Source organism: Camellia sinensis, chromosome 6, assembly GCF_055761805.1.
Source record: "Camellia sinensis isolate YWXY chromosome 6, ASM5576180v1, whole genome shotgun sequence".
Lineage (NCBI taxonomy): Eukaryota > Viridiplantae > Streptophyta > Magnoliopsida > Ericales > Theaceae > Camellia > Camellia sinensis.
In genome coordinates, this window is record NC_138966.1 from 41,917,136 (window position 1) to 41,944,314 (window position 27,179).

Here is a 27,179-nt window from a genome sequence, read left to right on the forward strand (position 1 = left end):
ATAAGTTCCTACAAAAGAAACCATGAACAGAATATTAGAGGGAAAACAATCAATATTGAGCCATTTCTGATCTCTTTTTGGCGCCTAAAAATCTTAAATATTTGCTTTACATTGGAAATGTGTACTTGCATGAGTTTTTGCATTTGTGAGAAAGTGAGTTTATGTAAATGGATATTATTATTTTATTTTAAATTTTTTTTGTTACAATCTGTATTTTTCCTTATTTCTTTCTTTTTGTTAATAATATGTCATTTAATTGAGATTTTTTTTTAATTTTTATAAAAGCGCTACTATTATCAATTTGTAACCCTCTCACTTATTGATTATTTGTGTTTAATTTTTTTTGGTGCAGATGTTATATTGAAGAGGAAGAACACATCAAAATTTATTGGATATGTGCTTATACTTGAAATGTATTCATCAGTTAATTTTTCATTATTGATTATCCTGTTAAAATAACTCATGATTAAATTTACTTTTAAGAATTCATTTCCTTTGAGAACTAAACCACAAATTTCTTCTTTTTAAATTTTTTTTATTATTATTTAGATTCAGAGTTTGAGCAAATGGAAGATATCTTATATTAGAAATGTTAATTTTTTTTTTGAAAAATTTAAATACTTATATTCTTTATGTTTGTCAATTCAAGTTTAAAACGTTTCCAAACTTTTTATTTATTTTTAATCGTTCCAAACCTATTTGTGTTTAATGAATCAATATAACCAAAAAACAAATAAGCATGTACAAAATTTTTAACCATATAATGGGAATTAAAATTAATTTGATTTTAATTTATTATATTATATGGGATGATTAATGTAATATCTACTATTGATTAAACAAAATTAGTATTACTTTTATTTAATATATTAGTCATTTTGATTAATTATAATATGCCTTTGTTACTCTACTTTTGGTTATCTAAAGTAATTCTTAGATAAATTAACTATTATATATGTGATGATTTACTTAATTTTGATTAATTATAATATGCCTTTGTTACTCTATTTTTGATTGTCTGAAGTAATTCTTAGATAAATCAACTATTATATATGTGATGATTTACTTAACATATGATAGTTTTTAAAAAATTTCAATAATGTGAAATATTAAATATTTTTAATGATGTGAAGTAAAATTCATATACACAAACTAAATAAAAATATTAAGAAATACAATCTAATAACAATTTTTTAAAATAATTATTGCCTTTTTAAAATCTTGTGCATCACACGGGTGACCACTAATATATACTATTATAAAGGGGATGCTTGAGATGGTGTCCCAAGACCATTGAAAAATGATTTGCACCCCCAGCTTTGAAGACCCCCAGTGACCCCCAACTGATGTGGCGGCACGCAATTGGTTGAATATTTTTTTTTTTTGGTCCACAGCCTCTCCCGTGGAGTGGGGGTGCTGGGGGTCACCCCCCAACTGGGGGTCCCCAGCACGGCTCCAAGACCATTGATCCAAAAAACAAAATTTTTATCACTTGAGCGTATATTTTTAAGTCTAAATGAAATTTTATATTTTACAGATTTAACAATATACTCATCAAGTGAATACACACCTACTAATATATATATATATATATATACACATGTGTGTGTGTTAACAAATGAGGTAGTATTCAAATTTTTTCTAATCAAACAGGTTGGCATCAACGATATTAGGGATGACAATTTGAAACCGGCCCGACGAGGACCCGAACCCCCGTCTCTAATAAGAGTGATTTTTTCCCGAAAAATACTCCCGACGGGCCGGGGATGGTATTTAAAATTGAATCCCCAATCAAATTCGGGCTGGGGACGGGGATCACTTTCACAGCCCCGGACCCGGCCCGTCCCGTCCCCAGCCCCGTTCCCCGCCCCGTTCCTCCCCGAAAATCTATTATATATCTATTATAATTTATATTATCTCTGATAATAAAGCCCCCCTCTCTCTAATCTATTATATACCTATTATCTACTGTATATCCCTGATCTATCTTCTCTCTGATCTGTTTCTATTCTCTCGCTCACTCTCTCTTCTCTCTTCTCTCACTCACTCTCTTCTCTCCACAGACGCTACGCCTACGCAGTCGGCTCCTCCTCTGCAAAGATCCATCGGCTCAGCTCCTCCTCTAAGAAGATCCATCGCCACTGTCAGATCTGAGAAGATGAAGATCTGAGAAGAACCATCGGCTCGGCTCTTCCCTCCCACCAGATCTGTCTATTTTTTTTTTTGTGTTGATGGTGAACCCCTGTTCCATTTCCACACCCATCATCAAAACCCCTCTTCTATTCTGTCTCTTGTTTGCATCATTCATCGCGTTTTTGGTTCATATTTATTTGTTTCTTTCTATCACTGTTAATTTTCTCATTTTCTGTAATTTTCTATTTGGGTTTCCGAGAAAATGTAGGAAAGGAATCTAATGTGAAAAGTGTCTATATTCTCTGTAATTTTATCTTGTTGAACTCCATTTTCTTCCTCTTTTTTTTTTATCTTTTTTTTATTCACTGTTAATTTTATCTTTTTTTCCATTTTCTTGTTGAACTCTATATTCACTGTTAATTTTATCTTCTTTTTTTTTTTTTATCTTGTTGAACTCCATTGAAAGGAATCGATGATGTTGTTGATGATGATAAGCTAAACAGAGACGGTGATTTTCCGGGGTCGAGGAAACCCGATCCCCGTTGGGGGCGGGGCTGGTGAGGGTGAAGGGTTCCCCGTCGGGGATCGGGGCCGGGTCCGGGGAAGTTTGTAGTTTCGGGGATCGGGGATGGAGAGGGTGATCCCCGGGCCCGCCCCGCCCCGTTGCCATTCCTAAACGATATGCGTTCAAGTTATGTCACTGATTATGTTGTCTTCTAAAAAAATTAGGATAAATTATACTTTACTCCTTTTATGTTTGGCTATTTTGTCACTTTAGCTCTTAAAATTTATTTTTTTAACACTTTGGCCCTTCTTATTTGAAATTTTTCCCAATTTACTCTTAAAGTTAACTTATGTCTCAAATTAGACAGAAAGTGAAACATTAATAAACATATGATATAAAATTATTTTATTATATATAATTCATACCTTTAATACAAAACCAAATCCCGATATAATAATATTTTTTTATGTTATGTGGCAGTTAACGTAACATGTTTTGTCTAATTTTGAACAGAAATTAGTTTTAGAAGTAAACTGAAAAAAATGTGAAATATAAAGGGTCAAAGTGAGAAAAGAATAAACTGTAAGAGCCAATATAAAAAAAAATGGTCAAACACAAATGGGACAAAGTGTAATTTTCTTAAAAAATTAATATAAATATATTAATTCTTACCATTTTGACTAATTAAAATTTTATTGGGAAACAACATCTACTTGTTCCTAAATTATGAGAGGTTATTTGGTGGTCTTAAAGAAATATTCTACACTATTTATCACTTGACATTTATTAAGTTATTTCTTAACAACTTAACAAAAAAAATATTAAATCCCATAATTTTTACGTATAAATATTAGAAAAATGATCATTCACACAATTTCTCACTCCAAAATTAAATGACGTGACATTTATTAAGTTATTTCTTAACAACTTAACAAAAAAAATATTAAATCCCATAATTTTTACGTATAAATATTAGAAAAATGATCATTCAAACAATTTCTCACTCCAAAATTAAATGACGTGACGAGTAAAATTAAAAAAATTAATTCACATTTAAAGTATCGTTTGGTTACGTTTACGTTTTTGGTTTATGTTTACAAAATTTTTATAAACTGGTTTTTGTTTATTTTTAGAAAAGTATAAATTATAAACGCGTTTGGTTTGAACAAAATGTTTAAAAAAATTTAAAAACGTAAACTAAAAAATATATTTGTTCAGGCCTAAAATATTTATATTTATTTTTATTATTTATGAAAAGGGGATCACACACATTATAATTGAAAAAAAATTAATAAAAAAAAAAATTGAAAAAAAATTTAATTGGAAAAAATGAAAAAAAATTAATTAAAAAATAATTGAAAAAAATTTAATTGGGAAAAAAAATTAATTGAAAAAAAAATAATTAAAAAAATTATTTGAAAAAAAAATTGAAAACTGAAAACTTAAACTCATTTTTTAAATTTACGTTTTTTTTTTCAAATTTATAAACTGAGACAACCATTTATAAATCAAAAAAATTATCAAACAAGTTTTTATGACAGTTTTTAAAATTTTTATAAATATAAACTGAAAACTGAAATCGGAATGATTATCAAACAGACCCTAAATATTTCTTCAAAACTCTTTTTACATGTATTTTGTCTTATCACTTTATTAGAGGAAAAAAATGTGTAGATGTAACACTTCTTTAAATAGTAACACCATATAAATTTGTGTCCAGACCATCAAATAATTTTTCATAAATCACCAAATATATATATATATTTTTTTAGTTAGATGAGAGTAACCAACGCCACCTCTTGTGATTCATAAAAGTCAAAAAGCCAATTCACTTCCCAAACCAAGCCTGAGTAAGGATGGCCCGGGGTGTTTTTGCTCTCATTTTCAAACCTCACCCTCGCTCCAACTCCGTTACGGGTGTAATTTTCAACCTCGTCCTTGCTTCTACGGATATCTGACCATATTTTAAATAGTTAAAAAAATTGATAATCATTTAAATTCTTAATATACTAAATAATTTCTCTGATTTTCATATATATAAACAATGAAATTTTTAGAATTATTATTTATTTATATTTAAACAAAATTACAGAATTTTAATATTCTTTTTTTATATATAATTATATTATTTATTTATATATATTATAAATTATATCAAATCGAGATTAGATCGGGAAAAGCGATAACCGCTCTCGCCCTTGTCCTCGCCCCCACCCGCATTGTAGATAATCAAAAATTTTATCTCTAACTCACATAAGTATTTGATGGAGGACTTTTCTTAAGTGTGCAACTTACACCTTACACTTACGCATTTTTTGTTTGCTGTCCTGTTTCATGTTTACACATTCCACTTATACCTTTATGTTGGTTGCATATGATGTGCAACCTTAAGGGGTTGCACACCATAACAGGACCCTTTGATGAAATAAATCTGTCTCATTCAAAGGGATAAACTTTGCAGATGAAACTGAAATGTCCATCCTATCATAAGTGGCTTGCATGAAAGTCTGAAACTGCCGTAGCTATAAGTTAGGGCATTGGCGTTACTTTAGTTTGATGCTATTTGAATATCTGTGTGCCGTTTTGGTAACTTTCATAAAAAAATCATGTTTTTGATCATTTTTCAAAAATGTAAGTAGCTAAAAACGCAACAAAATTAGTTTGTAAAGTGCCAAAAGCCTAGGTATAAAATTACAAATTAGGCCTTATGACAAAAAAATAAAAAAATAAATTTTTTATGTTGGATAAAAGTATTTTGGTCATTTTAATTTAATTTGACATTATAAATAAATATTAAACTAAAAAATAAAAAGTTAACTTTTTACCAATTTCTCAAATCACTTTCCAAAAAATTAAAAAATATAATAAAAAGTCAAAAATTAACTTTTTACTAACTTTTCCAAAACACCCCTGAATATGCCATTACTTACATAATCTTTCAAATCAATAAAGTGTTATACACCCCTCCCTTAAAAAAAAAAAAAAAATGTAGTTACGCATTTTAGGAAAGCTACTAATCATTCAAAATAAGGCACAATATTTTAAAATTGTGGAATATTTTTTTTTATAAGAGTGTTATCATTTCAACTCAAAAAGTTATTAATCATTCAAAATAAGGCACATTTTTTAAACATTAAATTTGTATATTATTTTTTTTATAAATATTTTTAATTAACCGTATTGATATATAAATAAAAAATTTATATATAATGATATGGTTTAATTTGGGCATACTTCCATCTTGTAGAATAGTTATCTGAATTATTTTTATGAATAAAATTTTCATTTAGTTAAACAAATTAGCATGTAGTTCTCCCAAATTTTATAAATAAAAATGTTAAACTCCCCATATTTTTAGTAATTAAGAGATAATAATATACTTAAGCGGACTTATAAACTAATATTTTTCTTGAAAAAGTTTGACAGGTTGATCGTCATATTGATTTTTTTTTTGTTTTTTTGGGGGTCAAAAAGTCAAATTCAAATCACTTAAAATTATCATTGAAAAAATAATAATAATATTATATCAAATGAATTTAATTTTTAAAAAGTAGGCTTTGTTGGGAACGATGAAGGTTATATTTGGTTTGATTTTTATAAATTTATTTCAGATTTTGGTTTTTAAAATATTAAAAATTAATTTGGTGAAAGAAATAAAAAAATATTTATTATTTTTATATAATTTATCTTTTGGGAGGTCATAATTAATTTTTAAAATTTTAAAATATCTTTTTTATATTTGTTTTTATTAAATTAGTTTTTATTTATTTATTTGAAAAACAAATAAAGACGATGAAAGTTTTAGTGAAAATGTTAAAAAATCACCATAAAAAATTAACATATTTTTATTTTATTTTTTTTACACGTTAACTTACTTGTGTCGTTAAAAAATAAAAAAAAATCTTAATTTATTTCTGCATTTATTTAAACCAATAAATTAGCTTCATTTAAAGAAAAAAAAAAGACCGGTTTCCTTTAGTCCATAATTTGGATTGGAGGGTGTTGTCCTGGCCTGCGGGGCTCATCACAAATTTTGTTTTGATAATTTAAGGTGGTGTTTGGGAAGAACTTCTTGGGCTAAATTAGCCATGTAAAGACAAAAAAGTTGATTTTAGCCACATAGAGACAAAAACTTCATAATCACTTGCCACCAACCATTGTCAAGGTAAATTTACAAATCTACCCCCACATGAGAGAGGGGCATCACCACAAAAGCTTCATAGTCACTTCCCAAAAAACACCTATTTTCAAAAAAATACACAGGACGTTGAAAAAAAAAAAAAATTAAAAACGTTTTTTTGGTTTTTGTTAAAATATTTTATAAAAATAAATTTAAACTCTATTTATAAAAATATTTGTAAATATTTTAAAATTTTTTTATTATGTGTTTGGTTATGATTTGAGTGTAGAGATGTGAAAGTAGTATGGAGTTTCGAGTTATGTATTTGGTTATGAATTGTAAAAATAATTTACTAATAAAATTTTATTTTATGTGTTTGGTTACGATTTGAGTGTAGAGTTGTTTTTAAATTAAAAATATTAACATTTTAAATTATTTAAAATTTTTGAATATTTAAATTATTTAAATCTTTTTGTTAAAATAATTTTTTAAATATTTAAATTTTTTGCAAAATAAATTTGTTAGATTATTTACATTATTTAAATATTTAAAATAACATTAAAGTTAAAATAAAAATTAAAATAAAATTCAAATTCAAATTAAATTAAATATTTAAAAGTAAATTAAAATTAAATTATTTAAAATACACATCCTAATAAAATAAAACCTCACTTTTTATCATTTCACCGAAAATTAAAATAAAAAACACATGAAAAAATATTTGCAAAAAAAAAAAAGGAACTTAAAATACATAAATTATTAACAATAATTTATTAATTGAGTTTTATTTTACGTGTTTGTTTACGATTTGAGTGTAAACTTGTTTTTAAATTTAAAATATTAACATTTTAAATTATTTTTATTTTTTGAATATTTAAATTATTTAAATTTGTTTGTTAAAATAATTTTTTGAATATTTAAATTATTTAAATTTTTACGATGTAAATTTTTTGAATATTTATTTTAAATTTTTTCCAAGGTAAATTTTTTAGAATATTTACATTATTTAAATATTTAAAATACAAAAAAAAAATATAAATAAAATTAAAATAAAATTTTAATTAAGTTTTGTTTTATATATTTAGTTACGATTTGAGTATCGAGTTGTTTTTAAATTAAAAATATTAACATTTTAAATTATTTAAAGAACGTAAATTAAAGAACAAGAACTAATTAATGTATAAAAAAATATAAATGACAAAAACATAAATTTAAAAAAAATAAAAAAAAATTTAAGCAAAAAATAAATAAAAAAATATTTTACCAAACTACGCCAAAATAAAACCCAAAATAAATAAATAAAAAATAAAAAAATTTAAGCAGAATACCCAAATCGAAACCCAAAAAAAAAAAAAAAAAGTAGCAAAAAACGGCAAATCAAAATCGAAAATAAGAGAAAAATAAAAAACAAATAATAAAAAAAAAACAACATTGGTGGACCGTTTGGGAAGCTGACGTGGATGCCAAAATCTTTGAATTACAGGTACATGTGGATCAAGGGCACTTTGGTAAATTAACAAGAGGCCACCTCACCAAAAAGTCAAAAAGCCAAAAAAGCTAAAAAGCTCTTCCCAAACCAGGCTTTTTAGCCCCAGACTAAAATAGCCAAAAAAGTCAAAAAACCAAAAAGCCAATCCACTTCCCAAACGGAGGCTAAATCATTCATTTTGTAAGATCTTTTTATATATATCATTTAAAAACAAATATTACGTCAATAAATTGAACAAATTACGATTATTAGATTGACTTAATTTTATGTATATAAAAAGATTATGATTATTATTAGACGAAAGACTTTACAAATAAATAGTTTAGTTCATTAAAACGGGACTTGTGGTAGTTCTTACAAGCAAGAACAAGAAACTCTCCCAAATGACGGATTGGAGAGAGTTGAACTCAAAAAATAAATTTGTTTAGTTTTTAGAATCATAATTTGAGTTGAGTTGTATTTTGAATCTTAGAAAAAATTTAAATATTTTTTTTAATTAAAATTATGATTCAAAAATTAAACCAAACATTATAAAAAGCTTCTAATTATTTTTTAAAATAATTTCTGTCCTTTTTAACCTTTGCACACGTATCAATACAAAGTGGAAATGTTAGAGTGGTCCCACGTGCAGTGAATTATGCTCTTTCCAGTTTTGCCCTCGCTCTTTTTGTTTTGGATCTTTAAAAACTACTATATATATCTCTTCCCCGCCATGAACAAAGCATTAGGGGGGAGAGAGAGAGAAAGAGAGAAAGAGAGAGAGAGAGAGAGAGAGAGAGAGGTGCTCAGCTCAGCCATGGAGACTCTTCATTACACTTCAGCCTTCTTCATTATCTTCATTCTACACGTAGCATACGTGGCAAGTAAGTCATTAATTCGTTCGAAACTAGTTTCATTTTTGTGTTGCCTAACTTTCTCCTCTGTAATTTTGTTTGAAAACGACATGTCGATTTTGATTAGTTCATTTACTTTTTGTTCAATATAAAATACTATTGATCTCAAAAATTCTATTAAAAGTTTTATCAAATATCTCACCATGTAAGACTCATATGGGCCTACACTATTATGTGAGACATTTGATAAAAATTTTGGTAGAACTTTTAGGTCAATAACATTACTCTTTTTCTGTTTCAGTATTTGTCGTTCATAAATCATTAAACTTCGTTTGAAAAGAATTTTTTTAATTTGATTTTTAAACTATTTTAACTTTACTAAAAAAATTCAGTTTGGAAATAAATTTTGACTTTTTTTTTTATAATTTTATGAGAAAAAAGTAAAATGATTATTGCTATGTTTGGCATAGATTTTTTTAGTTATTTTAGTCACAAAAAAAGAAAATAGACTAAAAAGTCAATGAGACAAAATGTCACATCTAAATCATAATAGTTTTATTTTTTCCTCTCATAAAAGTTAAAAAAAGTTTAAAAATCCATTCTAAACCAGACTTTTTAATTTCAGATTAAAATAGTAAAAAAATGAAAATTAATTCACATTCCAAACGAAAGTTATAATTTAAATGTGACATTTTATCTTATTAATTTTTTAATTTTTTTATCTTTTAATAGACTAAATTAATCTCAACTCATTTGCCAAACAAAACCTAAATTAAAAACAAATCTCATGATTTCTTTGACCAATTCGTCGTATCTATTTTATTCCTCAGGATTTTTCTGTTTTCTTTCTTACTTACAATCAATTCCACAAAAAACATGCACAAAGGCCAGTTGAATTATTTATATGTATGTATCTGTGTCAACATGCATGTTTGATGCGGGGGCTTGAGGCTTTGACATGATTTTGAATTCAACGAAGTTATCTGAAATTCAGGTGTGTTTGAGAGAAATTATTGGATATTGTCGGGGTAGGATCACGTAATGTTCTAGGATATTATGATTGATGGAAAAAAGTGAAATTTATAATTTTGTATTGAATAATTGAGAAATAGAATGGACATAGCGAATGAGTATAAATACGTATGTTTTGAAAATATCTAATAATTTTCTATGTTGGAGATGGGCTTTTAAATGTTTTTTTTAGGTGACGTTTTTAAATATATATATATATATATATATTTTTTAAATGCTCTATAATCTTAGGTTTTATTCAACTAATTGCACTAGAAAAATTAATTAATTAATTAATTAATATTATTTTTTACAAAAATCGAGTCAAAACACAAATCACATGGATCATGAAAATTACATAGCTCCATGCAATGGTATATTATCATTTCTCTATCATATTTTTACTTTTAAATTGTGTTTAATTAATGGATTTGAATAGAAACTTAAAAAAAAAAAAAATAGCAGAGGAGTGAAATGTGAATGAAATTTATTTATATTTCACATTTTTAAAAAAAAATTCTTTTCTAAATTTATGATTCAGGTATAAATTAATGTTTTTAGGTATTTGCTCTTGGAATTTCTGGACTAATGGCATGTGACCTAATATAGGTGGTGTTTGTTATAACTGAAACGAGGTGATATAATTTAGAAATTTGTGTCATACTATTTGGTATAATTTTTGTTTATAATTTATTAAGTATAAATAGTTTAAATAAATTGAAAAAAATTGATTATCTAAAAGTTAAAGGAGAAGTATATTTAATTTTTATTTCTAATTATTAACTTTTAACTTTTAATAATCTATACCGAACAGGGTCAGAGATAACACTTATATTTTTGCAAAGCAAAAATATTATGAATCTCACGTTAACTAATTTGAATTTGTGTGGTGTGGGGTTTGAATAAATCTAAATTATAAGACGATAATTTTGAGTAATTAAATTTGAGTTTGTAGTATTAATGTTTTGCGAGTTTGTAGTATTAATGTTTTGCAAATGTGATCTAATCTAGATATTTATAATTAACTTTTATCGATGAAAATGAAAAGATTTTAATCTTTTTTTTCTTTAGTTATTTATTTTGAAAAAAAAAATTAAAAATTTACTTTTTAAATCTTTAGACACTTGTCAATTTGAAAAATAAGGTATTTGACATATTTTTTTTTTAAATGTGAATTTTTTGTGGTTTCATTCCAAACTCATCGTCCATCGCCTCTATATTTGCAGAGTCCGATCCATTCATCGGCGTGAACTATGGTCAAATCGCCGACAACCTCCCGGCGCCGGAATCAACGGCGAAGCTACTCCAATCCACCTCAATCGAAAAGGTGAGATTATACGGATCCGACCCTGCCATCATCAAGGCTCTCGGCAACACCGGCATCGGAATCGTAATCGGCGCCTCCAACGGCGACATCCCCGCCATGGCCTCCGATCCGAGCTTCGCAAGCAATTGGATTAACTCCAACGTCATTCCTTTCTATCCATCCAGCAATATCATCCTGATCACCGTCGGCAACGAAGTGATGCTATCCGGCGATAGGAATCTGATGACTCAGCTTTTGCCGGCGATGCAGAATCTCCAAAATGCCCTCAACAAGGCCTCTTTGGGTGGGAAGATTAAGGTCTCGACTGTTCATTCGATGGCGGTGTTGAAGCAATCGGAGCCTCCTTCTTCTGGAATCTTCGATCCGAGTTTTACGGATTTGTTGAAAGGGTTGTTGGAGTTCAATAATGCTACTGGTTCGCCTTTCCCGATCAATCCTTACCCGTATTTTGCGTATCAGAGCGATCCCAGGCCTGAGACTCTGGCGTTTTGTTTGTTTCAACCTAACTCAGGACGACTCGACTCCGGCACCAATATCAAGTACACTAACATGTTCGACGCCCAGGTTAGCTAAATTCTAACATTCAAACTTCAACAAAGAGTGTTCACAAATTTTAACTACAGTTATTTTCCAAACTCTGCTTGAAAATTGATTTTGCAGCTGTTTTGAATTTATTTTTCCAAGTCATTGTGATTTAAAAATATAAGGGTATATTACATTGACACCCTCTAGAGAGGTTTGGTCCAATTACTACCCACCCCTTTACTAATTTTTAATACAAAATATATCATTTAATTAAAAAGGTGAGTTTAGTTAAACTTGTATGTAATTTTTTTTTAAATGTATTATGTCAACATAAATGTGTTTTTTGGACATCATACTATCGATCTATTCAATAATATGTAGGTAGACGCAGTTCGATCTGCATTGAACTCAATGGGATTTCAAGGTGTTGAGATTATGATTTCTGAGACTGGTTGGCCATACAAAGGAGATAACAGTGAGGTTGGCCCAAGCATGGACAATGCTAAGGCTTACATTGGTAATTTGATTGCACACCTTAGATCGAAGGTGGGGACGCCATTGATGCCTGGGAAATCAGTGGATACGTATCTCTTTGCACTTTATGATGAAGATTTGAAGCCTGGACCAGCTTCTGAGCGATCATTTGGACTTTTCAAGCCCGATTTAACCATGACCTACGATGCTGGCCTTTCCAAGTCAAGCCCGGTAATTGCTTCACTACCAGGATATGGCATAAAAATAATATTAATAATAAAAGTCCTCGATCTTTTCACTTTTTCTGATACATTATTATCTTAACAATAATGTTACATCCACCGAATTTTGGCTCGGCTAAATTGCACAAATTTGTGCATGCCGGCCGTTTGCACGAACATCCGTCCGGCCGTCCGGCTAGTCATCTAGGTGGATGCCGGTCATCCGGACGGATGCTGGTTGACAAGGGTGACGCTAGTCATTTGGCCACGTCATTTGGGTGGAGTCAAGCTACCTCTATTTCGGTGGACTAAGTTCTTATCTTAAACAGACATCATATATTTACATTATGGATAGGATAGCGGGAGAGTAGGATTATAAATGGTTCCAAGCTTATTTAGGGTTGTTTTGTGAATTAGCTATTTTAGTTGGCGTTTTGTCTTTTTATGAAAAGACGTTAAGAAAGTAGAGAAAATATTTGATTTTTTTAGTAGTTATTTTTTTGATTTTTTACCTAAAAAAGTTAGTTCCTGCTGTTATTTTTTTTTTTTAATGTTTCGTTCTTGGTTTTTTTTAAAACATAAAAAATTTGCTTGACAAACTGTTTGAAAAAAAAAAAAAAAAAGAACTATGAAAGGACCTCAACCTCCTCCTCCTCCTCCTGTACATGGTGGGGCAAATTAAGCCCAACAAAACTACAAATGGCATGGGCACCTGCCTCAAGGGGTTGCAAGTTGCAACCCTTGATACTAAAGTTGAGAGTATCCATGTATATCACTGTAAGGTTGGTCACTTTGGTCTGTCAATCATATACATAAGTTAGCACCATGGTCCACGGCCCAGAGTCCCATTAAAGGAAGCTTAGGTTAATCATCACTTAAAGGAGTGGCAGCCATTTCCAGTTATACATCACTTAGCTCTCATGTGATTGGAGTGTGTTAAAGTGTCCTCGAATTATACAATGAAACAATCCTTTTAGGAAATTCACTTATGAAAAGTTATGAGAAATCCCAATAGAGAAGCTGTCTCATCCGTGGTGAGTGAAGTGCACCTTTTATTCAAATAGTAACATTATGTATTTAGAAAATATGTAAATTAGATTGATTTTGAATGTAATTCACGTTATTCAAAATTTAAATTTGAGTGATATTATAGGTAATCCAATTTCTTATCGCATTTATATATATAATATATATTACCCATACACATTCATATATGTGAATTAATTCCAGTGGCCATCTTTGAAAGAGCTACCTGGCTCCTTGCGGTTAGCTACTATGAATTGCACTACAAGTCATGAACAAATATTAAGTGCAACCAAATAGGATTAGATGGACACCCATTATTTCTCACTAACTCAACTGTGTAGTCTTCAATACCCCAACATAAAATTTCTCATTGATTGATGATACTCTTATTGTCATGTATATCATCAATGTGCGCAATATTTAATTGACACTTGCATGCTTTGTTAGAGGAATTGATAGTTTTTATTTTTTATTAGAGGCATTGATAGTTAGCCGCATATATGATAATAATAGTTGCTATATTCATTCTATTGTTACCGTTGTTTTATTTTTCTTTTTGAAGATAGGCTGCCATTTCACTCAACTAACATTAATTATTTTGTTCTAAGACTCCATCAACACCAAAAACTCCAGTGACTCCATCTCCAAAGTCAAGTAAAGCATCTTGGTGCCTGCCAAAGGCAGGCATATCAGATACCCAATTACAAGCAAATTTGGATTATGCTTGTGCACAAGGGATTGATTGCAGTCCAATCCAACCAGGTGGAGCTTGTTTTGAACCAAACACACTGGCATCACATGCTAGCTATGCCATGAATCTTCTCTACCAAAATTCTGGCAGAAATCCATGGAACTGTGATTTCTCACAAACTGCCACACTCTCATCCAACAATCCTAGTAAGTTTTCTCAATTCAACCGACCACTCGATGTTAAAAAAAATTCCATCCAACAATCCTACAAAACGTTATTCAAACTAATTTATCATTGGTTGAATAGGAACCAACAGAGCTAGTCTTGTTGGCCAAGAGTCTCCCCAGTTCACTGAAGTTGTGTTTGGATTATGTATTTGAGTAGGAATTTGTGAAGGGAAAGGAATAGAGATGGAAACAAATTAATGAAATATAAACTAAACTTTTTTCACGTTCTTATTCTACTTTCATTTCCCTCCGTAAATTTCTTCTCAAATCCTTGATCAAACCACAGCCAAGGACTTCAAAAAAATTCTCTTTACTGACGTGTGGTTGTCTCTTTTTTTTTTTGACTATTTGTTGGACTTTCTTTCATGATTGAATGTCCAAATTGATAGATAGAATTCTCATAATATTTATGATTTATCTTCTATCAATTGAAATAATAATAATAATGAGTTTGACTTGAGTCTATTTTGATTGAAAGTGACACCAATCTTATTGTGTACTCAAATATTTTCCCTCTTTTATCTTGTCTCGTAGGTTCCGATGGGTGCAATTACCCCGGTGAAAGTAGCTGAGGCCAATAACCACCGTAATATAATAACATCACCGGTTGTGGTGAGTATCTGTTTACTGTTTAAATTCTTCAGTTAGTACTGTAAGGTATGTTTTGGAAGAACATATATAAGAGAGATTGGGCAATGGCTTAAGGAGTAGTAGGAATTTTATTGATTCCCTCTCCTTTATTTAATGTAAAAAGGGATTGCCTGTATGCTTGTGAAAGTCTTTGTATTAACCGTAAAAAATTCATTTTTCTGTGTGTATTTATGCATATGTGGGAAAGTGATATAAATTTAAGAGAGATGATTTACTTGGCTTTGAGTTATTTCAGATGTAATTGGTCATCCTGCAAGGGAACTGAGAGATAAACCATCACTTTAGTCAGATTGCTCTTTCCTTTAATTAAAATGAGATGATTTTTCAAGTTAAATACCTTGGTTGTGTAACTTATTTCGACCGACTTAAAATTAGAGGACTCCAGCCAGTTAAAGGAGGAATTTGTTGAAAGAATTCAAAATGAAGGGAGCTGTAGGCGAGTACGTGGATGAAGTAACAGAAGATTATACACAAAATTAAGAAAGAACCTACCTTAATCAAGTGGGCTGAGAAACCCTAGTTCACCTTATTGAGGGAGTTTTATCAGAATATGCTACTGAATTCCAAAGAGAAGAGGATAATGACAGGAAGATTCAATTTGAGAGCTAATAACCAAGGGAAAGACAAAACCTTTGTTTGGCATAAGTTAAAATGTGATTTTTTGGTTAAAATAATCAGAAAAAGACAATAGATTTTTTAGTTCAATAAGACAAAATGTCACATTTAAATTATAATCATTTTATTTTTTTTCTCACAAAAATAAAAAAAAAATCTATCGTAAACGAGATTTTTAACCACTAAAATAGTCAAAAAGCCAACTAACATTCCAAACGAATCTAAAATGAGTTCATGGAGAATAGAGCAATGCGTTAAGCACATGCTTGATAAGAAGGGCTCGACCAACATAAGAGAGGTGTTTGGTATACCAAACGTTAATGATTTCTGGATATTAATGACCATGCCATGAAAAATTGATTTGGTAACTCGGCCTTCAATCCTAGAGGCCAATTTCGCACAAATCCACCATTTGAAAACAGTCAAAGGTAGGAATATATTAGGGGAGAAAAAAATCTTGAGATTTGTGATTAACAAATTGACCCACTCCATTGGCGTACTCAAGAAGGATAGTTGTCATGTTCTGAATGTTTGCCCTCTTAGCTTTAAAAATCTAAAACAATCATAGCAAAACATAAAATAACGAAGGGACCTTGTGATTTTAATAAATACAAAAATACCATCAATTTTTCTGAAAATTATAATGACCCTCATGTCATAGCTATCACCTAATTATGCTAAACAGAGCATGTAACTCTACATTTAAACCCACGCGAGTGGCCCATGACTGAGGGGTTTAATATGAGACGACTCTATGAGATCATTTTTAGAGATTTCATGAATGACTCTCATAAAATGTAAAATACTCGATTTTAATTTAGGGGGTAAATTATATTTTACCCTTTCAACTATTGCTTTGTGTGTCTGAATTGAACCCCCCTTGGGACTGTCAACCCATTTTCTATGACATTCTCCATGTTCGAGTGCGTAACAACATTACTTTTTATTGGTCTCTTGGAGATTGTTGTTGGAACAATCTTCTGTGTAAATAAAATAAATCGAAACAAACTCAAATAAATAAATAAATAAATAACGTACCGAATTTATTTATTGAACCGAATTAGAAATTCAAAGACCAAGTCGAGTGTGTAACACTCTGTCCTTAAGACAGATTCACCGCGCTACGGTGCTTACGGTTGGGTGGCGTCTATCTCCCAAGATACAATGATCTTCACAAAATTGTTGTAGCACACCAAACAAAATTGTACGGCGAACCAAACCTTGTGTTCTATACTCTCTTAATATTTATTCCTAAAATTATATATATGAAGAATAAATGCACTAGAACAAAATGGACAGCAGATTGAAAGATTGCAGACTGAATTTTTCGAATTGTCTTGACTGCTAGAAATGTATCTATATTTATAGGCAAAAAATTAGACCCGAAAAGGTATCAAATTGAAGGCAAAAGGTGTACAATAAAATTGAACAGGTGCAACTTGATTTGTTCATTTGCTAAGAACAAATTTCCAAACAATTTGGAAAAGGTGCCGTTGGTGAAACAATTACAACTGTTGGAATACTATTATTAAACTATTTGAATCGTTTAATTAAATTAAATTAAGGAAACCACTTAAGGAAACCAAAATCAAATTTATATTAAATTATATTCCCACAATAATTTTTATTGAAAAAATTCAAAAGAACTTTGTCTAAAAAATTAATGTTAAACCCGAAAACAACGTCATGTTCCCATTCACTCGTAAATGGTTTTGACGAACCGTCTTTACCGTGTGACTTGCCATGCGGCAAGAAACATATCACTTCTTCGGATCCACCCCAAGAAACGTTTGGGGCCCACTCAATTTTGGCCTCAAAGTTGGCCCAAAATAAGCCTTATATAAACTAATTTTCCAGCAATCCCTCACATGAATTGAATTTTATGGAGAGAAAATGCAACAACATGATCTAAAATTAAGAGAGTAAAGAAATTGAAAATATTCTACAAATGATAGGTAGCTTTTAGCTTTGAACCTTCCCTTGTGAGACACTATCGGATTTACTAGCTAAACAGTGAACATGATGTCTTGAACTGTTCATCCATTTGTGTAAACCAAGACAATAGAACTCACACAGTATATCCCCAGACACAGTTTAGTTCTCACTATTATGTTCATTTTGGCCCTGAACAACCTGGTCTTTCATGAGTGTTCTAGAGAATTGTAGCCCTTCACAAATCTCATAGAACCGGCCCAGTTCACACTCACATAGGTGATTCTTATGAAGAATATCCTGCTATACTCCACTAGGTTAACCTAGATATAAGAATCATTAAAAATTTTACTTAACCTAAAACTCTGCAGTCATCACTATTTCAGCATAGAAATGGGTAGGAGTTTAACTCCCTAGTGATCCTTCTGAATCATTCACAACTCGGTTGTCCCTTTGAACCTAGATCTTGAAATCTCCAGTCAACTAGGTTGGGTTGCCGTTGTGGTAACTCTTATTTAATAGGCTTTAGTCCCATTCACCTCGATGAATTCTCAACTAACTCTCTTGCTAACCCTTTGGTTAGTACATCCACTATGTTGTCTTTAGACTTCACATAATCAATGGAAATAATTCCATTAGCGAGTAGTTGTCTTACGGTATTATGTCGACGTCGATTATGTCGAGACTTACCGTTATACATATGACTCTGTGCTCTACCTATTGCAGATTGACTATCGCAATGTATGCATATAGCAGGCACCGGTTTTGGCTATATTGGAATATCTTCAAGGAAGTGGCGAAGCCATTCTGCCTCTTTCCTTGCTTTGTCTAAAGCTATGAATTCTGATTCCATAGTAGACCTAGCAATACAAGTCTGTTTAGAAGATTTCCAAGATACAACCGCCCCACCAAGAGTAAAGACATACCCACTGGTGGACTTCGAGTCTCTAGTATCCGATATCCAATTTGTATCACAGTAACCTTTAAGTACTGCAGGATATCTAGTATAATTCAGCCCAATGTTACGAGTAAATCGAAGATATCTTAGAACCCTTATAATTGCTTTCCAGTGTTCTACTCCCGGATTATTCGTATATCTACTTAATTTACTTACTGCATAAGCTATATCTGGGCGAGTGCAGTTCATCAAGTACATTGAGTTTCCAATAATTTGGGCATACTCTAATTGAGAAATACTTTCTTGTACATTCTTAGAAAGATACAAATTAACATCTATAGGTGTTCTAGCAAGATGATCATTATCTTTGTTGAATTTGTCAAGTATTTTCTCAACATAATGAGATTGTGACAAAGCATATCCTTCTGATGTTTCGGTAATTTTCATACCAAGAATTACATCAGCAATGCCCATGTCCTTCATGTCAAAATGTTTATTCAACATTTTCTTGATAGTTTTAATCATGTCATTATTACTATCTATGATGAGCATATCATCTACATAAAGACATACAATGACATAACCTTCGTCTGTATTTTTAATATAAACACATTTATCACACTGATTAATTTTAAATCCATTTGACATCATTGCCTTGTCAAATTTCTTATGCCATTGCTTTGGCGCTTGTTTTAAACCATATAATGATTTAACCAATTTACACACTTTCTTTTCTTTTCCTAGAACAGAAAACCCTTCTGGTTGTTCCATGTAAATTTCTTCATCTAACTCACCATTTAAGAAAGCGGTTTTAACATCCATTTGATGAATTTCTAGATTGTATAGAGATGCAATGGCAATTAGCATTCTAATAGATGTTATTCTAGTAACCGGTGAGTATGTGTCAAAGTAATCAAGACCTTCTTTTTGTCTAAAACCTTTGACCACAAGTCTTGCCTTGTATTTGTCAATTGATCCATTTGCTTTCATTTTTCTTTTGAAAATCAACTTGTACCCAAGAGGTTTACAACCTGGTGGCAAGTCCACTAATTCCCAAGTGTGATTTTGCAAGATAGATTCAACTTCACTATTGATAGCTTCTTTCCATAAAGGAGTTTCAGGACTAGACATAGCCTCTTTAAAAGTTAAAGGCTCATTTTCTAACAAAAATGTTAGAAAATCTGGACCAAAAGATTTTGAGGTTCTAGCACGTTTACTACGCCTAGGTTCCTCTTCCTCATTTTGATCTAACTCTGGTTCTTGTTCTTGATCATGTTCTTGATCCTGACTAGTAATAGCATCATGAGATCTTTTATTGTTACTAGTCTCTTGTCCAGCCTTATTTCGAAATACATGTTCAAAGAAAGATGCATTCCGAGATTCAATAATAGTATTTACATGCATTTCGGAATGTTCTGATTTATGAATCAAAAATCGATATGCACTACTATTCTTGGCATAACCAATAAAAATGCAATCAATGGTCCTAGGACCTATCTTAGTCTTTTTAGGACTAGGAATAGCCACTTTAGCCAAACACCCCCACACTTTTAAGTATTTGTAAGATGGTACTCTTTCATGCCACAATTCATAAGTGTAGACACCCCATTTTGACCGGCCCTAAGATTTGGGCGCTTTCTTTTGATTACTCAATGATGAAAACAGGTATATGCTATCTCACAAAATTCTCAGTAAAAAGATGGAATATAAACTTTAATCCTAGTCTTACACCTGTTTTTGCCAAATTATTTTAGAATCCTTCTCCATTTTCTTTCCTTTTATTATGTATTATATATTATATATATATATATATTATGTTATATTATTATATAATATTTTATTAAATTTATTCAGTAGCCTGGTTTCACCCACGCACCATACTTTTGTATATATATAATATTATATTATATAAGGTATTATTCCTCATTTAAAAAAAAAATTCACTACACTCCCATCGTGCGTTTTTTTTGTTTTCTGTGCCTTTAGACCCGCTTTGGTCAAATTATGTTGCATATTTGGCCTACTAAAATATATTTTATTAGTCCATGTATTTTAATTTTACGTATTTGTGTGTTGTTATATATTTTTCTGGGTATTTGTACATGTATTTATGCTAATAATCTCTTTTATATATTATTATATTGTAAAGTGCATATTAATTTTACTGTGCATCTTTTGAAATCAACTCCTACCACCGTTTCTTCTTTTGTCCTTTTCTTACAATTATTTTCTATAAAAGGGGGAAGATCAGAGAAGGAAGGGAGGATTTTGGCAAGGGAGAGATGAGAAGAGTCAAAAAAAATTGGGAGAGAGAATAAAAAAAAAAGGGAATTGGTGCGAGGGAATTTTGAGAGAAAAAGAATCAGAAAGAAGGAACCGTTAAAGTTGTAATTCCAAATTTTGACTGAGAATTGAGAACACATTCCACAGACTTGAGGGTAATCAAAAGAAAGTTTGTGAATCAGAAAATTCATCATGTCCCCGAAAGGTGAGTTTTCGCAAACTTTCATTTAATTTCAAAATGTGATATAATTTGTTTAAGTACTTTATTTATTGTTTTTCATAATTTTTTTTATCGCTTTAAATGGTCGGTTGAACCACCTAATTTTACTACTTTATCTGCTGTAATTTACGGTTGTATATAAACTGTTGTAATTTACATAAAATGTTGTAGTTTACTATTTATAAATTGTTGTAATTTTATCGCTTTAAATGGTCGGTTGAACCACCTAATTTTATTACTTTATCTGCTGTAATTTACGGTTGTATATAAACTGTTGTAATTTACATAAAATGTTGTAGTTTGCTATTTATAAATTGTTGTAATTTTATCACTTTAAATGGTTGGTCGAACCACCTAATTTGTTAAAAGATGTGACCCCGCCAAATGAATAGTGATCGGTGGTGAATAGTAACCTCCGGCGGTAAATAGTAACTTCCGGCGGTGAATAGTAACTCCGACGATGAATAGTAGCCCCATCGATGAATAGTACCTCCGGCGATGAATAGTAACAGCGGATGAAAAAAATGCCCGGTAAGATGAATAACGATCAAGAAAGGTGAATAGTAATTGTCATGATGAATAGTAACTTCCGGCAATGAATAGTACCTCGGGATGAATAGTGCTCCCGCAAAAAATAAGTTTCCCCAAACAGAACGGAGCAGTCTTCCTACGTCAAGCAAAACATTTTCCGGCGCACATGAAGTTTCTTTATTTTATTTTATTTTATTTTATTTTATTTTATTTTGAGAGTTTGTGAGGTTTTTATTTTGTTGTAATATTCCTTTCTCTCTCTCTTATCTGGTTTGTAATAATTTATTCAGAGCGTTGTAATAATTCCCCGCCCCGCTTCTTTCTATCCCGTTCTTTTACTTGCTTTCTTTATTTGTACATAAACATCATATTTATTTTTCATCATAGTTATGTTTTGCATCCATGTTTCATGCATCTTGATTCGGCTAAGTTTGCATTTGTGGATTTAATCAATTCCTATGTGATTATGTGCGCTACCTCACGTTCTTGAGATGATTCACATATCATATTTTAGAAGCCGAATCTTTAGTTGCATCTCATGAGTGAATTGCATTAGGATTTTGTATATAAGATCATGCATGTTTTACTAACTTTGTTTTGTAGCTTGTTCGCGGGTCATCCAACATGTGAGTTTTTATGCTTTAGCATCCCGTGTGTGTGTGTTTTTCTTACTATGTCCAGCATTCTACCATGAGGCTAGTTGCTTATGTGATATAACTCTATGAATGCCAGTGGATGGAGGTTGTGTCGCTTAATTTGGAATGATGTTGATTTTTCATGCTTGTAAACTCAATTTATTTGGGTTGTACATCGTCAAAACTCTTTCAAAATGCATGATATCAAATTGTTCCAAAATGAATGGCATAGTCTATACTTGTATGCTTCACATAGTAAATTTTAGGATTTATTAACTAATCAGAACATGAACATATAAATAAAATAAAATTCATATCATGGTTAGTAAAGGCCGATCTTTGATCGGGTGGGCGGGGGTGCTCATTATTGACCTTCCCCTCTCATACCTAAGGTTCCGAGCCAAGCATCCTTGGTTACGACGAACAGTGGCCTTGGCACGAGTTATGGGTTTCCTAATTTTCCCAAAATAAATATTAGGTGGCGACTCTGAGATCTGATGACGCAGTCCATTTTTGACAAAATTGCAATAAAATGGATTTTCAATAAAAGTTGCCAAATCTGGACTCTCATCTATGTTTCACATTGCACTTGTGAGAATAGATCAAAGAGATCTCGGGGGTCCGAACTGTTTAACGCGCACGGGTACCACCCGGGCATGTTACAGTTTCTGGCGACTCTGCTGGGGAATTTATGAAACCTTAACTCGAACTCCATGATATGACTTTTATTTTTAATTATATGTTCATTGCATTGCATTCATTGGTGCACTTCAAGTCCTTGTGTTGCCCAGATACTGGTGGGAGCACAGGTAAGCTTTTTTGTGACACTACACCTATTTTTACGATACTTTAGAGGCCTTGTGTTGTAACCTTTTGAGATCTGTCAAAAAGGTAGCTCTGCTACATAGCTCTGCTATCTAGCTTTACTATCTAAGGTTCTCAGACTCCGAAGAGAGGCTATTTGACTCTTCTGATTTCCTGGGATCTTTATTGGTTATGACCCAAAGGACTCTTTGGTAACGTCACATTGACTTCAACCCCTAGAGTAGAGCCAACCTTGTGCATATAATGAGCTCTAGTACCTTCCAAAATTAGGACAGGATGCTCTCTCATTTCTAGGATGTATGATGCCGCTTGTTTGAATAGTGAAACCCTAGATCATTTCAAAGTTAGGACAGGGTAACCCTAGCCCCCATAGGGGTGTTTGTTCTCTTTCATGCTATGTGTTATGCGCAATGTATGGGGATTCTTAGATTCAGATGAGTGGTTCAGTCATTTCAACTTGTGTGGTTGAGTTCAGTTTTTTTTCAACATGAGTTAGCAGTAATCAGTTGAGCTGGGATGCTGATGAAATTCTGATTGGGGGTCCCATTTTGTTTCAGCAAGGTAGTCGAGCACTATAGCTTCCGAAAGGTCTAATATCCCCCAAGTTCTGTGGACCCGCGTTGGTAGACTTTGCAAAAGTACAGATTTGGTTCAGGGTCAGCCAGTGTTAGTTTCTTTGCCACCGGTTACACGAAGAAAAGCAAAAGCTTCATCAACTGTCCAGAATACCCCTTCTTCACCTGCTAGATCATCACCACTTAACTCACCAGAATCAGTGATGGCTCAAATTCCAGAAAATATAGCAGACATACTACTGGGCCTTCAACGGAGCATGGATATTGTTGCCACTACGGTTTCTGCCCAAGGCACTACTCTTGCTGCTCAAGGCAATACTCTTGCTGAACTGCAACACTCATCTGGGGCATCCATTACTCAACCACCTCCGGTGACTCAGCCAGTTCCGCCTCCACCTCCACCGGTTGACGAGTTTCCTGAACCTAATTCACCAGAAGATCTGAGGGTTCCTGCACAAACTTCAGGAGGATCATTTCCTCTTCCACAACCAGTGGGAGGGCTCCATCCCTCTGAAGCACCTGAGTCTGACTCAACTATGTTGAAGCTGGCCAAGTTGGAAAAACTTTTCAAAAAGGCACAAGGAGTCAATTCAATCCCGGACATCGAAGACGGGTACACTGAGACAGCTGTGAAGTTGCCAGAACGGTTTAAAATGCCACACATTGATAGGTTTGATGGCTCCGGTGACCCAATGGTGCACATTCGCCTATTCTCTGATGTCTTAAAGCCTATGGGTTTGACTCGTCCGCAAAAGCTCTCTTTATTCGGACGAACTTTGTCAGGAGTGGCTGCCATCTGGTACGCCAAGTTAGAGGACTCGGTAAAACAAAGTTGGGAAGAGTTAGCCGGGGCCTTTATCACCCAGTATGCTTATAACACCCAGATTGAAGTGACTACTCGGGAATTAGAAGCCACCCGTCAAGAGCCCAATGAAAGTTTCATGACCTTTATCACCAGATGGAGGGCAAAAGCAGCAATGATGACCAACAGACCACTTGAAAAGGACCAAATTCGTATGATAGTCAGAAATCTACATGGAAAGATGTTACAAAAAATGATAGTCCTCCCGCTCTTCACTTTTAATGACTTAAAAGAGATAGGGGTTCAGATAGAGGATGCCATCAAACAGGGAATTATTGATGATAAGGAACCTGTTCGGAAACCTTTTGGTCGCAGTTCCAATACTACCACCAGTGGTAGCACAGCTGTGAAACCCTCTGAAATCAACTTGGTTGCCACCACCACTAAAATAGCCGATCCCTTTGCTCATGCTGGCCTGCAAAACACAACCCGAGCTCCAAGTAGAACATTCACTCCTCTCTATATGTCACTCTCTAAAGCAATGAACATCTTGATAAAAAGAGGGTACTTGACACCTTTGGACCCCCGACCTCTTCCCGAACCTCTCCCAGCCAAACATGACCCTACCAAACACTGTGCTTTCCACCAACAACCAGGACATGACACAGATCGTTGCTTTCGTCTCCAACATAAGATCCAAGATCTCATAGACAATAAAGTCATAGCTCCCCCACAACCGCCAAAACCCAACGTCACTACTAACCCGTTGCCACCCCATGACAGAGTTCCATCACCTCCTCATCTTAACCTCATCCATACACTTTCATCCACCTTCAACCCCAGTATCTATATCACACCTACTCATTTACCAAAACCTGAGGTATATATTCCTGAAGGCATTGAGTTATGCATGATGGATGCACCTCCAACCCAGCCAAAACCCAAAAACCCTGTGGTGGTAGTACCTATGCTTGAGGCTGGCAAACTATCAGAGAAAAAGTATGATCCTAGCCGGTATATTATTCCCAATGGTCAACTAAAGCTTGAAGTTGATCTGCCTGACTCATTTTCTATCAATGTTGTCAGAGATGATGTACTTGAACAGGGGTTGGATGATTTGGCCGACCTAGAGGAGGACTTGGCTAATCTTCATTTCTTTGAAGAATTAGATCTTGAGAATGTGCAGAGGGCATGGTGGGAACCGGAGAATTACAGTCACAGTTGGTCAAGCAATGATGAAACTTCTGCTGAACAAACTGAAAGAAAAGGGGATAAACTAAGACTTGATTTCGGGAAACCTGTTAAATGTGGTAAAGGAAAGAGGTCCAAAGGAAGAGAAGAAGAACCAGAAAGCCAGTTAGAGCATACTGTTGGAATGATTCAAGCAACGCTAGATAATTGCCTTTCAGTCAACGAAGGCGAATGGTGGGATGATAATGACCTACAGCTGGCCCATACTGATGATGAATGGGTAAACCATGTGCCGGATGAGACTTGGTATGCAGACGAAATTGATCATTTGACTAGGAGTGGGCGCTACTTCAAGCCTCCACATCTAGACCAAGGAGAACCCTCTGGCAAAGATAAAGAGGTAGAGAAAGAGAAAGAGAAAGAAAAAGAGAAAGAGGTAGAAGAAGACCTGGTTCTAAAACAACTGAAAAAGATCCAAGCAAACATTTCTATTTGGGGTCTTCTCATGGCTTCTCGAGAACATCGACAGGCAATGTTGTCAATGTTGAGCAAGGCTAAGCTGTCAATTGACACCACTCCTGAGCAATTAGTGTCATTAATCACCCCGAGAGAAACAATCCCAGCAATAACTTTTGCTGACAAAGAGTTGCCACAAGAAGGATCGGGACATAATAAGCCTCTGTACGTATCACTGGAATGCAGAAAGAAATGGATACCGATTGTTCTGATTGACACCGGATCAGCCATCAATGTTTGCCCTACACGCACTGCTTATGCAATCGGGCTAAAGCCGGAAGATTTCACGCCCACTACTCAATTGATCCGGGCCTATGATAATACTAGTCGGGAAGTGATGGGGACAATCAAAGTACAAATAGCAGTGGGTCCATCTGAGCACGAAGCTGAATTTCATGTCATGGATGTTCCCGCAACATTCAACTTGCTATTGGGAAGGCCCTGGCTTCATCAGATAAAAGCTGTATCATCCACATTACATCAATTGGTAAAGTACCCATACGGCGGAGGAATTGCCACTGTCTTCGGAAATTCATCCATTCATCCTCCCCCAGAAGTCACAACACCACTACTAGAAATGCAGCATGGGGAAGAAGATGTATTCCTATCAGGTTTTACATTGGCAGAGGCCCAGCTAGTTCAAACGCTCATGGCAGAAGATGAAGGTGTATACGTCAGTGCCCAATCAATCTATTTCATGAGTAAACTAGGTCACATTCCAGGGATGGGATTGGGACAAAGTGGCAGGAAAAGTATTACTACAGCCAGTGAAGTACCTCATAACCCACATGCATTCGGACTGGGGTATGCACCCACAGTTGATGACTGGAAAAGGAAAACTGAAGAGATCAGGGAGAGGATCAAGGCCAAGAGAACCGGGCAGCAGTTTGAGTTAGTTCATAAGCCAATTCGTGGGACCTTGA

At 32.8% G+C, this 27,179-nt stretch overlaps 2 protein-coding genes across 3 annotated transcripts in view; both read left to right on the forward strand.

Moving 5' to 3' along the window:
- Positions 1–8,953: 8,953 nt before the first annotated feature.
- On the forward strand, positions 8,954–15,462 carry LOC114287764 (glucan endo-1,3-beta-D-glucosidase). Of its 2 annotated transcripts, XM_028231212.2 has the most exons (5): positions 8,954–9,110; positions 11,318–11,982; positions 12,325–12,648; positions 14,273–14,561; positions 15,117–15,462. In XM_028231212.2, exons 1-5 carry the CDS (start codon positions 8,960–8,962, stop codon positions 15,152–15,154), a joined length of 1,467 nt encoding a protein of 488 aa, XP_028087013.2. In that variant the 5' UTR covers positions 8,954–8,959; the 3' UTR covers positions 15,155–15,462. The 2 variants fall into 2 exon arrangements, with proteins under 2 accessions (XP_028087013.2, XP_028087014.2); XM_028231213.2 differs by lacking the exon at positions 14,273–14,561 and having other exon boundaries at positions 8,966–9,110.
- An 8,488-nt stretch (positions 15,463–23,950) lies between these two features.
- Positions 23,951–27,179, forward strand: part of LOC145793274 (uncharacterized) — a 31,797-nt gene continuing 28,568 nt past the window's right edge. Inside the window, exon 1 of the mRNA XM_082876059.1 lies at positions 23,951–27,167. Coding sequence (XP_082732185.1) covers positions 23,951–27,167 — 3,217 coding nt within the window. The remainder of the gene's footprint in view (positions 27,168–27,179) is intronic.